An 18,375-nucleotide genomic window follows, 5' to 3' on the forward strand; every position below is an offset into this window, starting at 1 on the left:
CTCCATTCTGTAGCTATGGGAACAGAGGATCAGGGCAGCAGTCAACTGACCCATCCAGAAGGGCAGCTCCTTTACAGAGCTGAGTTCCAGTGTTACTGCCTGTGCTTAAAGCACTTTGGTGATTTTCTTTGGATTCCCTTCTGGCCAATCTATGAACCACATAAAGAAAAGCAGTCTTATTTTTGGTTATTCTCAGAAATGATAATTTCCATTCTGATTGTCCCAATTGATCACATTTGTCTCAAAATAAGCTTGGATCATCTCAGAAATCTAACCTACTTTCTAAGGACAAAATTCTGCCATCATCAAGAGTGTTTACAAGACTTGAGTCAGTTGCCAAAGCACACTCCCAAAAGCCTTGAGAGGAGCCACATTGCTGATTGAAGGCTGTGGATACTCCCGTGGACTTTGTTTTGAGGTGGTATAGGGATGGGGCACTGGTGGATGAAGTTCATGTTACTTTATAGTTTTACTTCATATTTATCAATGACAACTTTTTTGAGATATAATTTACATGCCCCACAATTTATGCATTTAGAGTATAAAATTTATTTGCTTTAGTGTGTTCACCAAATTGTTCAAATAACACCCCCCATTTAATTTGAGAACATTTTCATCACCTACTCCCAAAGAAGCCCAATACTTTTGTGGTTCCATATTCCCTCACCTTCCTCCCTACCCCCTTGGCAATCACTAACTTATTTTTTCTATGGATGTACTTATTCTGGTCATTCCATCAGTTGTATCATATAATGTGTGGTACTTTGTGATTTATTTCTTTCATATAGCTTAGTATTTTTAAGGTTCATCCATGTTGTATGATAGTTGGTCAATACCTCATTGCTTTTCATGGTTGAATAATATTTCATTTAATGGATAGATCACATTTTATTTTTCCATTCATTGGTGATTGGCCTGTGGGTTATTGCCACTGTTTGGTTAATATGAATAATGTTACTGTGAATATTTGTATATAATTCAGCCTCTGAATTGGTACATAAAATGTTGGGGTGGGTGTTATAGTATAGTGGATTAAGCTGCTGCTTGGGACTTCTGCATCCTATTTTAGAGTACCTGGGTTTGAGTCCTGACTTGCTTCAGATTTAGCTTCCTGCTAATGTGTACCCTGGGAGGCAGCAGGTGATGGCTCAAGTGCTTTCTTCCCTGTCACCCACGTAGGAGACCCAGATGGAGTTCCAGGCACTTGGCTTTGGCCTGGCCTACTCCTGCTGAGGCATGCATTTGGGGAGTGAACCAGTAGGTGGAAGTTCTCTTGTTCTCACTCTCTCTCTGCCAAGAAAGAAAGAAAGAAAGAGAGAAAGAGAGAAAGAGAGAAAGAGAGAGAGAGAGAGAGAAAGAGAGAAAGAGAGAAAGAGAGAGAAAGAGAGAGAGAGAAAGAGAGAGAGAGAAAGAAAGAGAGAAAGAGAGAGAGAAAGAGAGAAAGAGAGAAAGAGAAAGAGAGAAAGAGAGAGAGAGAGAGAGAGAGAGAGAGAGAGAGAAAGAAAGAAAGAAAGAAGGAAGGAAGGAAGGAAGGAAGGAAGGAAGGAAGGAAGATGTGATAGATCCCTTTCATGGGATAATATTCAATTACAAAGATAAATGAAATACATACTATTATATGGATAAACTTTGAAAACATGCCATATGAAAGAAACCATTCAGTGCATGATTCTGTTGTTATGAAATGTTCAGAATAGACATTGCCCTATGGACAGGGAGTAAATTAGTGGTTGGCAGCTTCTGGGGTTAGAAAGGGATGGGATGCGACTGCTAAAGTGTGCAGTCATTTTTTTTTTAAAGTTAATTTATTTCAGAAGGATGGAGAAAGAGAGAAAGAAAAGAGCTCCCATTTGCTGATTCACTCTGCAAATGCCTGCAACAGCTAAATCCAGGAGCCAGGAGCTTGATTCAGATCTCCCATATAGGTGACAGGGACCCAAGTACTTAAGCCATTACTTGTTGCTTCCCAGGTTGTGAATTAGCAGGAAACTGGAGTCAAGATACAGAACCAGGCACTCCAATGTGGATCACCAATGTCTTGATTGTAAGGCTAAACATTTGCTCCTATGATGAAATTGTTGAAAAATTTATTGTGTTGATGATTATACAACTTTGTGAAAATGTACTAAAACTGCTACATTTTACACTTCATGAATATACTGTATTACAGTAATAATTGATAATCTATCATTAACTATATGGCAGTTGCTTACCCTGAAGTTAGTACCTGGTAAGGCTGTTGCACACACATGTAAAGGACATTTCTGTTCTCCTCTGTGCCAGGAATTTCTCAACACAATGCATACTGGAATGGATACCCCTAAATAATACAGTCAATATGATGTATCACCCAGTTTTTTTTTCCTGAGTGCAGGCCATACTCAGAAAGATATCAACACCTCTGAGTGTGAGTGTCAGCTTCAGGAGTTCAGAAAGATTTCACAATGTTGTGCTCCAATGTTTATATAATTTAGATGTCATATTGGTACTTTGTAACTTGTGAGTTCCCTGTGGGCAGGAGCTAGGCTTTATGTCTATCTAGAGTCTTAGACTTAGCATTATCTCCAGACAGGAGTATCTTCTTGGTGAATGAATGAGTCACTGAAATTTTGGAAGCCACCTGGTTGGCATTGAAGACAAAACACTTCGAGGCTTGTGGTTACCTCCTCTGACCAGGCTGCGGGTGGTCCTGCTAGGTAGATGTTGCTGCATCCATCAGTGGTCTTCATGCAGGGGTTTCTGTTCTCACAAGTGGTGACTGGTTGGTTTCTCTGATGCTTTTGCTGTGATTTTGATTAAAATGGTGACCTGAGATGAAATAGCAGGAGAATGCTTTCCTCCCTGGTAATACATCTAAGACCCTGAGTTGCTGGGACAGTAAGATTTAGAAAAGCGAAAGTAGAATAAATCTCATATTAGGTTTTTCTTTTTTGTTTTTCTTTTTCCTCCCACATTTATAAAACATCAATTCTACAGATTCTGTGTAGCTAATGGGTCTTTGCTGTAATAAGAAATTGTTTTTTCTTTTTCTTTTTTCCTCTGTGAAAGTACTTTATGTTGATTAAGTTTTCTGTTAAATATCCTTTGCTTGCACTGGACTTTGCTTTGTGTTGATTTTTTGCTTCATTTTTTTTTTTCATTTCCCATGCTGTTCAGTTACTGGATGCCAGAAGAACCAAGGTTTGTCTGCTCTGCGCGGCTTGTTTGTTTGGCCCTGCACAGCCTCACTTCCTCGTGTGTCTGAGTGTGTCTCTCTGTGTCTGCATTTGTTCCCTCTTGCTTGCAGAGGCAGTAATCCTGTTTACTAAACCTGTTCACAGCTTTATTTGTTAAAAAATCAAGTCCTTGTTTGTGTCTACTTGTAGTGGATGCTATTATTTTCATTTTTCAAATGGACCTGCATTTATCGTGGAAAATAATGGATACTAGAATAAAGAATTCCTTAGGAAACAAGGAATACTGAGTCTGGAGCACTGTGGGCATCAAGAAGGTGTGTCTGTGAGAGTTTCCCTCTAACCCTTTCCACTTCCTCAACGAAAACTCTGTAGATGTATAACTTCCCTTGTGATTGACACTAATATACCGTTTCTGTGTATGTGTACATTTCTCTTCTCCTAAGACATTCAGAAAGCATCACTGAATTAATATCCCCTCTCCATGTGCTGTCCCATGCTTCTGAAGTCACCGTGGAGGACTTCACGGCTGGCCCTCGGGACCTCATGATTAGCATTCCATCTTCATGGTGTGGTAGCAGCAAGATCATGCGTGGTGTTGCCATTCACTTTGTTCTCTTCTTTCCCCTCTCCTGCACCTTCATTCTCATTGCAGCACCTGCAGTTGACGATCCAGGCCCTTCAGGATGAGCTGCGAACCCAGAGAGACCTCAATCACCTCCTGCAGCAAGAGAGTGGCAACCGGGGAGCTGAGCACTTCACCATTGAGCTGACGGAGGAGAACTTCAGGCGGCTGCAAGCTGAGCATGACAGGCAGGCCAAGGAGCTGTTCCTTTTGAGGAAGACATTAGAGGAGATGGAGCTGAGGATTGAAACGCAGAAGCAAACCCTCAATGCCCGAGATGAATCCATAAAAAAGCTTCTTGAGATGCTGCAAAGCAAGGGTTTGCCATCCAAAAGCCTGGAGGATGATAATGAGCGGACGCGGCGGATGGCAGAGGCGGAGTCTCAGGTCAGCCACTTGGAAGTGATTTTAGATCAAAAGGAGAAAGAGAATATACATCTGCGAGAGGTAAGAACATCCCCCCTATATTCCCAAAGCCTTATTGTACAAACTAAAGATGTGTTATCAAGTTACTTTCCTGGGTTGGAAGATAGCTACAGCCTTAACACAATTCCCTTTGCCATTTGCTCTCTAACCTTCCTGTCTGCCTCTGACTCTTAACCTGGAATTCTGCATTTGTTCTCTGATCAGAACATGTATGTTCTGTTACCATTCAGCATGTCTTCAGGATCAAAGTGTGTATACCACATATGAATTTGAAGGTGCTTTGCGATTGCTTTTTTCCTCAGGTAGGGCTGTTGGTTTATAGTCTTTTAAGTACAGTCCTGTTTAAGTTTCAGTGTTCATCACGTATCTCTTTAACAGTACAATACGGGTCACAAGCAACACAATGAACCGAAAGTATTTTTATAACTGGATTAGGGATTAGGGGTGGTTTTAATAGAAAGTAATTTGGTAGTGTTTCTAGAAAGGACAGTAAAATGCACAGACTAGCTTTGAACCTGTAGTTTTAAGATAATCCTCATCTGCACACAGTTATCTAGGACAGAATGTTCCAGGTTTTCTTAATATGTGTTTTTCCCTTAGTGGATTAAATCCCTTGAAGTCCTTCAGAGACAGCCTTTCTGGCAAGCCACTGACTTTGAATGTTGAGAGACTCACATACCTGAGACCAAGTGGTTGTGTAGAGCTTAGGAAACATGTAGGCAACATCAAAGTTTGACAGTTTTCCAGCAGTTTCTGCAGCTGTGGTGGATGTGGCAAAACTGCTGTGGGGAGGCTAGATCTCACAGAAAACAACAAGCAGAAAAATGGCATGAAATCTATCTTAAAAAATATTCTGCAGTCATAAATACAAATTTCAGAAGATTACTTGATTGCAGAGCAAACTAGACTTCTTGGCATTCAAATCTATTCAGATGGGAAGCTCCTCTTTTAAGTCATTCATTTGGTTGTTCAGAAAACATGGCTTCCAAGTTGGGATTAGCTAAAATGCAGGTGCTCCTGGGAGCTTTTTTCTGATGTAGATAGTGTTTGCTTAGAACATTTGAATAGACTTTTGTGTCTTCAAGCTTAATTTCTTCTACTTTTATCCTCTCACATTTTGTTTTCATGAGGCCTTATCAACATGCTTGGGAAATTCCATGATTTGCTTTCCTATGGAGATACATAAGGAGATGTTTGATTGGGCTTGGTCTTCCCATTTGTGTCCCAAGAGGGTGGTTGTAGTAGGCAGACTTGTAGGATGGTGTTCAGTGGTCTCTAATCTTGGGATTCACAACCTTATATGATCCTTTTCCCTTGGGTCTTGACTAATCCTAGAGACTTACTTCTAAATAATAGAATATAGGATAAAGGAATGTCAACGTCGTGTCCATGAGTGGATTACATAAGACTGTGAGTTCTGTCATTGTAGTGCTCTGTTGCCCTCTTAGCCTGCATGTTGTGGTGAAGCAAGCTTTTATATGGAGAAACTCAAGTGGTTCAGAACTGAGGGAATCCACTAGCTAACACCCAGTGAGGAACAGAGGCACCCAGACCAGCAGCTGCAAAGAACTGAAAACTGGTGACACCTACTTGTGAGCCTGTAAGTGGATCCTTCCCCAGTTGAGCCTTTGGATAAAATGAAAGGCCCTGGGTTGACACCTTAATTGCAGCTTTTTATGAGATCATGAAGCAGACAACCCAGCTAAACCATACATGGCTACCTGACCCACAGACACTGTGAGATAATAAATATATGTTGTTTCACAGTGTGAAATTTTGGGAATAATTTGTTACATGACAACAGAAAACTAGTACAGTAGAACAGAAATTAATCTTCTCCCTGTTTTTCCCCATAGATCTCCTACCTCGTTTATAGAAGATAAACACTAATCACTACCCTGTTAGTACTTGCATGTAGACTGTGGTTGTTGAAAATTTCCCTGTATACTCTCCAAATTTTGATTGGTAGAGGCTCACTGTAGATGGACACAGCTACTGCTTTATTCTGGATGCCAAGGGATGGTGTTGCCAATATAGCAAAGCTGTGATACCAGAGAAACCTCCACCTGTAGCACCTTTCCTCACTCTACATTGGGATCTTTTGGTCACAGTGGGACCATTCTTGCTGTGCATTTGGATTCTGCATCTTGGTAAGACAAATGGTGTCTTGATTCTCTTGTATGTCTGCCTTCATTTAAATGTATCAGTTGTGTTTTCTGAGATTTGTTATTTCTTTTAATGGTCTGGTCTGGAACTAGATTATGTTTAGGATCAGTTTAGCTCACAGAGAGTGATACAGAAAACACACCTCAACACATCCAGCCGGTTTCCTGGAGCATTAAACTGAAGTCAGTGGATAGCCCTTACCTGGCTCATTAAAAGGGAGAATATGGACAATGCATTTCTATAAAAATCCATTTCAAAGTTAAACTTGGTAACCAGGACTTACTTTCTGGCCTGAAAGGACCCTTCCCCAGGGAAGGGTTGTATTGGCTTGTGAGAGCCACTCATGGAATTTTCAGGCATCTTGTGAGCCATCTATTAAACCATCAATAAGTTGAAATTGGTCAGGATTGGAATACTTACACCATGGGGAATGACAAATGCTTCTTTCAGGGTCTGTCTTCCCTTTACCTTCCTTGATTCCCAAAAAGCTGTTACCAGCATACTTCTGAATAAATGTCATGAGATGTTTAAACACAATACAGCAAAAAGAAGCATTGTGGAGTCAGAAAGTTAAGTATTGGAAACAATATAAATGCATTAACCACTGATGGTTCATTAAAAATTTTTTAAGCAGCATCTATATGGATGCTTATGTGTCTGGCACTATGAAGAGCTCTTTACCTCAGTTCATAACCACCTCATTCATTCTTTAATTCTTTCATTTGTTGGATAACTACTCATTGCAAATCTGTTTTGGGTCATAGTAATGATTTGACTTCATGGTGCTTACATTCTGTTGCGGAGAAATACATAGCGATTTTATAGTTACATAGAGAAGTGTCATGAAGAAAAGCAGCAGCAGCAGGGCTAGTGACCAGGATGGGGCCAGTTTCCTGTTGGGTGGTCAGTGAAGGTGTCTTGGGAGGGAATGATGGCATGAACTGAGACTTGAGTGCCACAAAGGAATCAGAAGATCTGAGAAGACTGTTCTGGTCGGATGCAGAGGCCCAGGGCCCTGGAGGTAGGTGATATTATCTTGCCCATTTTAACTGGAAGAATGGAGTGACAAGTGACATTAAGATGCCTGCCCATTGTTATATAGCTGACAACTGGTGACAGTAGTGTTTGAATCAGTCTGATTCTAGAGCCTTGGCTCTTAAATCATTTCATTATATCCCTTTCTTAGAAGAATATTTCCCAGGGTGCTGGGAAGAATAGCCTTTTTGTTGGACATTGATATGTTATAAGAAGGAAAGGGATGCAGGGGCCAGTATACTTGAGGAAATCTTGAGTTCCGCATAGTTTGCTTCAGGACATGCTAGACCCTTTAATGTGCAAATACACATCCTTCCTTTCCTTGAAGGAGGCTGAGGGAGACAGAGCTCTTCAAACCTATTTGACTTGCCTTTCTGTGATTGCATTGGTGTTCTTTGTAAGACATTTTAGAAAAATGCTATGCTAGAAAATAAACATTTTACCTTTACTTTGTGACCTGAAAACTATTTAGTAATATACAAATAGGTGTTTCCCATTGCCCAGAAAAACTGGGTACTTTCCTTCATACTTGTTCTGTAAGGCAAAATTTATTGTAAGCTGTTTTCTTATTTTGTACTCGGTTTTAGGATGTACTTCTGTTCAGTCATTTAAAAAGTTTTTTAGTAGAAAAATAGGTCCAACCGTTTTTCTTATTAAACCAGTCAGAATAACTCAGCTTAAATAAAGAAGTTGCTTGACCTCTGTGAATTTAAATGAATCCAAATCCAAAACAGGATTTAAAATGTACTTGAGGTTTTCCATTCAGTGTGTTCCTGATTTCTTTTTCATTACGTATGGTTCAACTAGGTGGGGACTAGATGGTGTAAGGTTGGGGACTGGAACGCTAGTGGTTTAATGATTCATTCCCAGGCAGAAGTGCTGGACCTCATATAAACCCCATCTCCTGCTCTTGCTTGGCCTATTGCTTCAGGGGATTGAAGTTAGCGGAGTTGCAGATGGCGTGCCTTGGGTTGATTGCTTTAGTGTATCGTTACCCTTTAGCAGTCTGAAGCAGGCTGAGGATGAAACCACTTCTTTGTCTGGAAGGAAACAACAATAACAAAAAGTTGTGATGTCAACTTATTTGGAAGACCCAAACCATTGCCCAGGAATTACCACTGGCTGCCAGTGTGAGCCAGATGGTTGGTTGCAACTCAGCAGTACTCACTGGTACATCTGTTGTATTTGTCTGCAAGTTGATTTGATAAAACAGTGTTTGATGTAGTAGTTTGCCCTGTTCTCTAGCCTTTTCTGCAGAGAATATACTGTTCCATGTAAAGGCTTTAGTGATCAAATATCTCAAAAACTACTGACCTTATTAAAGAAAAGTTGTATTTCTTTACCAGGATGCTCTTGTGCTTAAGCTGCTTAATATTTTCTTGATTGATTCTTGAAAGAGAGTCAGGGGTCCTTGAATTTACAGCATGAGAGATGCTTGAAGGGAAGGGAGGCATGATCTCCAACTATGATTATTGATCACCTAGTCTGATGCCTTTGAGAGCTTACCTTTCTTTGGTAGAAGGGTTTGAAGAGCAGTCAAGTCACTGGAGGCCACAGCTGCTGATCACCAAGCCCAAGCAAAATCCTAGGGAGCTGAGACCTGAGCCTTCCTGTGTGCAGTGTGTGGACAGAAGAGAATGAGGTAACATGAATTCCTGGCCTTTGCTTTATTGTCCCAAGGCACTTGGGAGATCTACCAAGGCAAACGTGATGACCTAGAAGTTCTGGAGCTTTTAGACCCTTTTCCGTTGGCTCAAACCTCCCCAATATAATCTCTGACCACACTTCTAAATACCACTGCTATCCCTCTCTCTCAAAACCATATCTCCTTGCCCTTTCTGCCACATGCTTGCCTGAAGTTCTGCTGACTATGCCGTGGTTTTGCTGATGCAGACCTTTCTAATTCCGACTTTACAGATTCACCACATTCTATTTCTACCACTAAAGTTTATCACAGAAAATATTCATAAGTACACAAACACACCATTTTATACACCAGATTTTGAGGGTTGCTTCCTATACATATTAAAGAACTGAAAAATTGCTCCCTATTTTAATATAGTGAGTTTCTTACTTGATCAGTATATTTTATCATTACACCTATGTCTCAAATATTGTAAAAATTCAATCAGTAGGGGCAAGCTTTGTGATACAGCAGGTTAAGCTGCTGTTTGTGACACTGGCATTCCATATTGAGTGCTAGTTTGAGTTCTGGTTGCCCTACTCCATTCCAGCTTCCTGCTAATGCACCTGGGAAAACAATGAAAGAGGGCCCAAGCATTTTTTGGTCCCTGCTACCCACAGGGGGACTTAGATGGAGTTTATGGCTCCTGGTTTTGGCCTGGCCAAGAACTGGATGGTGCCACCATTTGGGGAGTGAACCGGAGGCTGGAAGATTCTCTCTCTCTCTCTGCCTTTCAAATAAATAACTACATAAACAATTCAACCAACATATGCAACTTTATTTTGATTTGTACTTTATTAGGAAGGTAGAGAGAGAGGAAAAAAGAGAGACAGACAGACGGACAGAGATTGTCCATCTGCTGGTTCACTCCCTAAATGCCCACAACATCAAAAGCTGGGCCAGGCTGATGCCAAGAGCTCAGAACTCAAACCAGGTTTTCATGTGGGTGGCAGAGACCCAAATGCCTGAGTCATCGTCTGCTACCTCCCAGGGTGTGCATTAGAAGGAAGCTGGGATTGGAAGCAGAGGCATGTCAGATGCAGACATCCTAAGCAGTGTCTGCTTTGCCAAATGTCTATCTCCCAGGTCCCACATATTTCCTGTAGATGCTTGATAAGTATTTTCATGAGAGAAAAAGATGGTTAAAATATCTACAGAGTTACCCTGTGGGTTTTTTTTTTTTTTTGGTCAGTATTGGAAAAGCTTATTATGATTATAAAAACCCCATGTTCTTTATGTTTTCTCTATCATTTTGTGTTTGGAATAGAACAGGAGCTTTGAGGGTAACTTTATCTGGAAGTCCCTTTCATTTATCTCAAAGTGTGTTGAAATTCACTGGACATACATTTAAACATCCATATGTTGGATGCTGTGGGATCATTTGTGGCAATTGTGTGGTCTTGTTCAGAGATGCAGGTGGGCCAGTAGAGAAAGTGATATTGTAAATGTTGTAACCATCATCATCATTACACAGATGAGGAAATCAAGGGAGAAAGAGGTAAATAATTGTCCCCAGTCCAGAGCAAGTGCTGGAGCCAGCATTGGAACTCTGGCAGCCTGGCCATGCAGTCTGTACTTGTCACTGCTCTGTGCTGCTGCTTCTTGAGGTGGTGCACCAGGAGCATTCAGTGGTATTCAGTGCTGTGCAGCTTAAAGGCAGAAGAGCTGATGACGGGCTTCATCCATGGCACAGCCGGTCTTCAAAGGCAGGACAAATTGCCACTTATGAGAGTGGTGGGGATTGGAGAAGTGATGACCAAGCCGTGCCACAGACGTGGTATAGCACATTTGGGATACAGTATGTTTGGAGCAGCTGAAACTTTGCCTATTAAGAGAAAGTAAATATAGTCAAGCACGTATTTCGGGTTCAGATTACTCAGTGTGAACAGACATACAGTATCTGCATGAAGGATGAATGGTAGGACAAGAGATGGAATGTTAGCAGTGGCTTGAAGGATGAATGGTAGGACTAGAGATGGAATGTTGACAATGGCTTGGATGAGAAGAAACCAAAGGCATTGTGACATTAGGATTCTCTGGGTTTCAATGCACAGAGTGTGATCTGAGTGGTGGCTATGAAAACTGAAGGGAAAGACCATCTTCAGCTGTACGCAGGACCTTGAACTTAAGAACTGAGTGCTGGGAGCTTTGGAGAGGAAGGGATAACCCATGTGGGCCTGAGTGTGGGTGGATTGTGGGACAGTGGGCAGATGAGAAATGTCAGCAAGTTGGTTGAGAACTTTGGGGGCATTGAGTTTAATGAAATCCTGGTGGAGCTTTCCAACAAACGTTGAGAGGGAGGTAAGGAAAAGATCAGGAAGTTCTGCATAAATGCATAAAGCATTTCTTTATTTTTTAGAGGTTATTTATTTGGAAGAGTAACAGGGAGTGAGGAAAAGATAAAGAGAAGAAATATATATATATTATATATATATAATATATATACACACACACACACATATATATATATATATATATGAGAGAGACAGACAGATAGACAAATAGACCATCTTCCATCTGCTGGTTCACTCCCTAAATGACCACAATAGCCAGGTCTATGCCAGCCAAGAGTCAGGAACTCTTTCATGGTATCCCACATGGGTGGCAGGGACCCAAGTACTTGGGTCATCTTCCACTGCTTTCCCTTGCCATAGCAGAGAGCTAGATCAGAAAAGGAGCAGCCAGAACTTGAACTGGAACTCTGATAATGGATGTCCATGTGGTAAGCAGAGGCTTAACTCACTGCACCAATACGCTAGCCCTTATAAGGCATTTCTGACCATTGGTCACTGTCTTTTTTTTTTTTTTTTTTTTTTTTTGACAGGCAGAGTGGATAGTGAGAGAGAGAGACAGAGAGAAAGGTCTTCCTTTTGACGTTGGTTCACCCTCCAATGGCTGCCAAGGCCGGCGCACCACACTGATCCGAAGGCAGGAACCAGGTGCTTATCCTGGTCTCCCATGGGGTGCAGGGCCCAAGTACTCGGGCCATCCTCCACTGCACTCCCTGGCCACAGCAGAGAGCTGGCCTGGAACAGGGGCAACCGGGACAGAATCCGGCGCCCGGACCGGGACTAGAACCTGGTGTGCTGGCGCCGCAAGGTGGAGGATTGCCTAGTGAGCCGGCGCCGGCCAGTCACTATCTTTAATTACATACATATAGCTGAATATTTGTGACCACTACTCCCAGTTCACATGATTGTTCTTATGCTTGCCTTTTCATTCCTCCTACTAGTAATAAACTACTCTAACTGAATGCTTTTCCTTCATCCCTCTTTTCAAAATAATGTTTAATTTTGAGTATGATAGATCTTTTGAGATTATGTAAAATTTTCTTTGGTGCCAGCTGGATATGGATTTCTTTTGTTCTCATTGAATTCCCTTTTCAGCAAGCACTCCATGTGGGATGGATGCCAGTGAAGCATCTGTACAGAAAAGTACTCTCTCTGTACCCTGATAGATAGCACATCCAAAAGTTTGATTTCAGGGACCAGTGTTGTAGTCAGTGGGTAAGCCCACCATGTATGATGCCAGTATCCCAACTGAAGTATTGGTTCAGGTCCTGGCTTCTCCACTTCTTATCCAGCTCTCCCTAATGCACCTGGGAAAGCAATAGAAGATAACCTAAGTACTTGGACTCCTGCCATGCACATGGGAGACTCAAATGGAGTTCAAGGCTTCTGGCTTGAGTTGCACCCATTTGGAGAGTGAATGAGCAGGTGGAAGATCTCTGTGCCACATTGCCTTTAAAATAAATGAATAAACCTTTTTTTTTTAAAGGTAGGATTTCATAGGGTTCACCCTGGCACTTCTGATGACATAGGGAATTCATTTCTATTTAACATCATTTGCCTTATCTTTAAATTCTCATACATTGTTTAAAGTTTGAACACAGCATGCTGATTGGAAATAGTTCAGGGTTTACCCCATGTTGATTTTAATGAGTGCATTTGTCTGCTTTTTACAATGACAGGGACTGGTGGAGCCTTAGGGGCCATTAGCCAGGATGCATTTTAGAACCTACTGAGAAGGCAGTGGCAGAGTTGAGTAGGGAAGCATGTAGTGGGAGGGCTCGGGGTGCAGCACCCCTCAGGAGGTTGTGCTGAGAGGGGCTGTGTGGACTGAGCTCATTGCCCTCTTCTTGCTCCACCCTAGGTGTGGCAGCTCTCTACCAACTGTTCTTTTGGGAGCTGGCAGCTTTTATCATCATCATCATAAGGTAATGCAGTGCACCACAATTCATACCTCAGTGGTCATAAAGCACTGCAAGCACTTGAGCTGCAGGCCTATTTGTGTGTTTCACAAGCTGTGCAAAGGGAAGTAGAGGCAGGCTCAGCCCTGCCGAGGTCCTGCCTTTCTCGAGTGAGAACATCAGCTAACAATTCTGATGTGGGGGGCACTTTTCAGTTTATACAACACATTCCATTATAATCATTTCCTCAGATGCTCTTGGCAACTCTGGGTGGGGGTCAGCGAGGCTCAGAGAGATCAAGCAGTGATGACAGATGGCATTTCTGGGGCACTCAGTAATAGCAGCCTGTGCTCGCCACTTTCCAGGGAGTGTGCCATTTAATGCTCACAGGGTGCCCTGAAGTACATAGTGGTTTCTTGCCTCCCAGTTGAGATGCTTTGGCCCAAAAGAGTGACATGACTGGTTCAGGGTCTCAGAGCAATGAGCGATGGATCTGGATTCAAATCTGCACCTGCTGGTTCTTGTTACCTTGTTCCTAACCATTCTTTGATGTTGTGGAGGATTTCAACCTGATACAGAGGAGACCAGAAACAATAATCCTAGTCTTTGGACATCTTGGCCAGGGTTCTTTTTTAAAAAATAGACTTTATTTTTAGGGCATTTTTAGGCTGTCTGAAAGGTTGAACAAGAGATACAGATACAGACATGCCCTGCAGATGTATAGCCTTCCCTGCTATCAACACTCCTCACTATAGTAACACATTTTTTTTTTTTACCTAGAAACCTTTTACTTAAGGTATACAAACTTCATTTATTTCATAAATAAAAATTTAGAAATATAGTGATTCCCACCCTTCTTCCTCATCCCTCTCCTATTCCCATTCTTCTTTTTTACTATAATCTATTTTCAATTAACTTTATACACGTAAGATTAACCCTACACTAAGTAAAGAGTTCAACAAAAAGTTTGAAAAAAAAAAAACCTGTCAACAACAAGGGCTGTTCAAAGTCATTGCATCTCAAAATGTCAATTCTGCTTCTATAGATTACTTTTTAGGTGCTCTCTTAGTTAACATAGATCAGGGAGAACATATGGTATTTGTCCTTTTGGGACTGACTTATTTCATTAAGCATGATGTTTTCCAGTTTCATCTATTTTTTTTTTTTTTTACTGCTGTGTAGTATTCAATGGTGTACATATCCCATAATTTCAGGCAATTGACAGAATGGGAGAAAATATTTGCAAGCTATGCAACTGATAAAGGATTAATATCCATAACTTATAAAGAGCTCAAGAAACTCAACGACAAAACAGTCTAGTTAAAAATGGGCAAAGCGGGGCTGACGCTGTGGCATAGCTAGTTAAGCCGCTGCCTGCAGTGCCAGCATCCCATATGGGTGCCGGTTTGAGACCCGGATGCTCTACTTCTGATCCAGCTCTCTGCTATGGCATGGGAAAGCAGTAGAATATGGCCCAAGTCCTTGGACCCCTGTATGCGCGTGGGGGACCCGGAAAGAGCTCCTGGCTCCTGGCTTTGGATTGGTGCAGCTCTGGCTGTTGCGGCCAATTGGGGAGTGAACCAGCAGATGGAAGACCTCTCTCTTTTTGCCTCTCCTTCTCTATGTAACTCTGACCTTCAAATAAATAAATAAATCTTTTAAAAAAATGGGCAAAGAACTTGAACAGAATTTTTCAAAAGAGGAAATACAAATGGCCAACTGACACATGAGAAAATACTCAGGATCACTAGCCATTAGGGAAATGCAAATCAAAACCACAATGAGGTTTTAACTCACCTCAGTTACAATGGCTTTCATACAGAAATCAGCAAACAACAAACGCTGGGGAGGGTGTGGAGAAAAGGGTACTCTAATCCATCCACTGTTGGTGGAAATGTAAACTAGTGCAGCCACTGTGGAAGACAGTATGGAGATTCCTCAGAAATCTGAATCTAGATCTCCCATAGGACCCAGCCATCCCACTCCTAGGAATTTACCCAAAGTAAATGAAATCAGCATATGAAAGAGTTATGTGTACCCCCATGTTTATTGCAGGGTTTTTCTTTATAACTGCAAGAAAGGGAAAAAAGGAAAAGGGCTTATTTTTTTTCCCCTTACCATATTTTATCAAGGCCTGTTGAATCAGAGATTGTAAATCTGTGAGGGTACAGAGCAGTAGAAAGATTAAACTGTGCTTTGTAGAAGGCAACATCAGGGCTGTGTCTTCTTCATTCATTTTGAGTCCATGGAAATGAAATAATTTGGCCCTTCATAAATTCCTAGGGAATAGTTGGGTTTTTATGAGCAGAAAGTAAAGACAAATGGATGGCCCTTAGTGTTGGATCTTTCTCATGTCATCTGTTCAAAGTTACTCTTTTGTCCAGTTTTTAACTTTATGGTTACCTCACTGCCTTAACAAAATACCTTGTTTCTCCATACTGACTTTACTTTTTATGAAATTTTTGTTGGGTATTTTGGGTTTCTTCCTGTCAACTGTGAGACATTAAAATTATATTTATAGGGCTTGGCATTGTGGTACAGTGGGTTAAGTTACCACTTGCAATGCCAATGTCCCATGTGGGAGCCACGATCTAAGTCCTGGCTGCTCTGCTTCTGATCCAGCTCCCTGTCAGTGAAGTGTTTTGACCCCCGCCGTCCACATGGGAGATTCTGGATGGAATTCTTGGCTTTTGCCTGACCCAGACCTGGCTGTTGTGGGCATCTGGCAATTGAGCCCACGGGTGGAAGTTCTTTCCCTATCACTCCCTCTCTCTGTCTCACCTACTTTCTCTGTCACTGACTTTCAAATAAATAAATAAATAAATCTTTAACAGTTGTGTTTGTAACTGTTAACAGGCCCACATTTCGTTGCTTTTTCTAATTGGATGAAATTTGGTAAATTAAAATCTACTTTCTTATCCACTCTGGCTTGGATGTGAAAGGGGTGATTTTATTTTTTGTGTAGCCTGGCAAATAGATTGAAGGTTCTCTGAAGTGTTGGGATAGAGTGTTCAGTAAGGCAATGTTAACTGCTGCTGGGTGATCCCTAGGAGTGGCTGTGGTTACAGCAGCTGTAACTTATGTAAGGAATTAATTCCTAATCCACTTAAGGAAAAACAGATTTATGTATGTAGTTTGTAAAAGAAGGAAAAAGAGAGAAAGGTAGATTGTAGTGTCAGAGTGAAAATGATAAAGATCATTCATTTAGGTCCAGAGTTGGCAAACTATAGCCTATGGGCCACATGTGGCTGCCTGCTTTTAATGGCCTAGGACAGCTGAGAATAGTTTTTCCCTTTTGGAAATGGTTACATTTGGAATGATTAGATAAATATCTATAAAAAAATCCTCTAGTGCCTCCACCTATACTTATATTTTGCCTCTTGGCCCACAAAATCTGTAATATTTACAACCTGGTCATTTAAGAAAAAGTGTACTAACTCCTGAGTTAGATGATAAGTAGTTTTCTGAATCAAGACATTTAGTAAAGAGCCTCTCTGCTTTTTTAGTTCTATATTGAGGGTATTCAATCTTGTTACTTTTGAATATTGCTTTTGAGATTTTTTTCTAAATCAGAACATGGCACATTTTTCTGTCATTTCTGTTTTTTGTTAAATTGTTTTAAAATTTATTTGTATGTATTTGAAAGGCAGAATTATATACATAGAGGGAGAGGCAGAGAAAGAGATTGTCCATTCACTGCTTCGCTCCCCAGATGGCTATAACAGCTAGGGCTAGGCCAGGCCAAAGGCAGCAACCTTGAATTAAATCTGGGTCTCCCATGTGGGTGGCAGAGTCCTAAGCACTTGGACCATTGTCCACTACCTTCCCCGGTGTATTAGCAGAGAGCTGGATCAGAAGTAGAGCAGCTGCACTTGAACTGGCACTCTGATATGGGATTCTGGCATTGCAAGTGATGGCTTAACCCGCTGCTACACGATGTTAGGCCTCACTTCTGTTTTTTTGTTTTATAATTGTTAGACCTGTGATTTTGATCCCTAGATGCTCAGCACAGTAGATTTTGCCAGCTGATCACAGAAGTCTTCCTGTCTTCCAAGAGCTAGAAAATTAACTCATGTGGATTCAAAAGGGACTGTGTGTGAAGCAGTCTAACTTAAAACACACCTGAGAAATGGAAACCCCAGAAAAATTAAGACTTCCTGACTTAATAAAAACACAAACTTCCTCCTCCTCCTTTTTTCAAAATACCAGTGTTTGCTGACAATTTTCAGGCCTGTAAAATTAGTGCTTTAAAAATCTATGGCTGCTTTGAAGGAACTGAGCAGATAAAGAAACTGTCCAAATATGTGCAGGCCATTTAAACAGTATTTATGCATAGTGATTGTTAGTGTGCCATAGAATTGCTGTTTTCCTGTGGACAGTGACCTTATTCAGGTAAAGCCAGCATTTGGTCAGGATGATGGCTGAAAATTTCCTCCCCACTCTGTGCCCTCCTTCTACTCCCAAGTCTGTCAGATCTCACCCTGGTGCTCTTGGCATGGCTTGTTAGTGTTGGTGAAAGACTCTGCCTGTTACCAACAACTCTGTGTTGTTTCTTTGGTGTAGTTCAGGGTTCTCAGTGTCATCACTGTTGACACCTGGAACAAGAGCATTCTTTGTTGTGGGGCTGTCCTGTATGTGATGGTAAGCAGCATGCTAGACTTCTGCCTCACAGGTTTGGGTAGCACTCTTCTGTGATTTCTGCAAATAAAGCTGTCTCCAGACCTTGCAAAATCCCTCCAATTGCAGCCGTCTGGTCCAGAGTGAGTGACATATGGTTTTGGAGGCTTGCCTGAGGCTTGCAAGTCCAGAAACTCTCAGGTCACCTGTCTGACACTGTGTGCTAGGAAGGGGCAGCTCAGATCACCTTTTCCTTGACTCAAAGACTGACTGCAGGGGATTCAACTGGGGAACAGATGTGGTAAGGGGAGGTGGAAGTGGGAATTTGAGCCTGAAAAGAAACAGACATGGTGTGTGTGTGTGTGTGTGTGTGTGTGAGAGAGAGAGAGAGAGAGCGAGAGCGAGAGAGAGAGAGAGAGAGAGTGAGCTTGAGAGAGTGAGTGCACTGTTTCATCCTCCC

At 41.6% G+C, this 18,375-nt stretch overlaps 1 protein-coding gene across 26 annotated transcripts in view; it reads left to right on the plus strand.

Moving 5' to 3' along the window:
- ERC2 (ELKS/RAB6-interacting/CAST family member 2) overlaps window positions 1–18,375 on the plus strand; it is a 1,007,328-nt gene that overhangs the window by 187,069 nt on the left and 801,884 nt on the right. For 15 of the 26 annotated variants that reach the window (XM_051852289.2, XM_051852290.2, XM_051852291.2 and 12 more), the window contains 2 exons: window positions 3,157–3,180; window positions 3,829–4,245. In XM_051852289.2, coding sequence (XP_051708249.1) covers window positions 3,157–3,180; window positions 3,829–4,245 — 441 coding nt within the window. The remainder of the gene's footprint in view (window positions 1–3,156; window positions 3,181–3,828; window positions 4,246–18,375) is intronic. The other 11 variants (XM_051852282.2, XM_070050692.1, XM_070050694.1 and 8 more) reach the window with 1 other exon arrangement.

This window comes from Oryctolagus cuniculus, chromosome 10, assembly GCF_964237555.1.
Source record: "Oryctolagus cuniculus chromosome 10, mOryCun1.1, whole genome shotgun sequence".
Lineage (NCBI taxonomy): Eukaryota > Metazoa > Chordata > Mammalia > Lagomorpha > Leporidae > Oryctolagus > Oryctolagus cuniculus.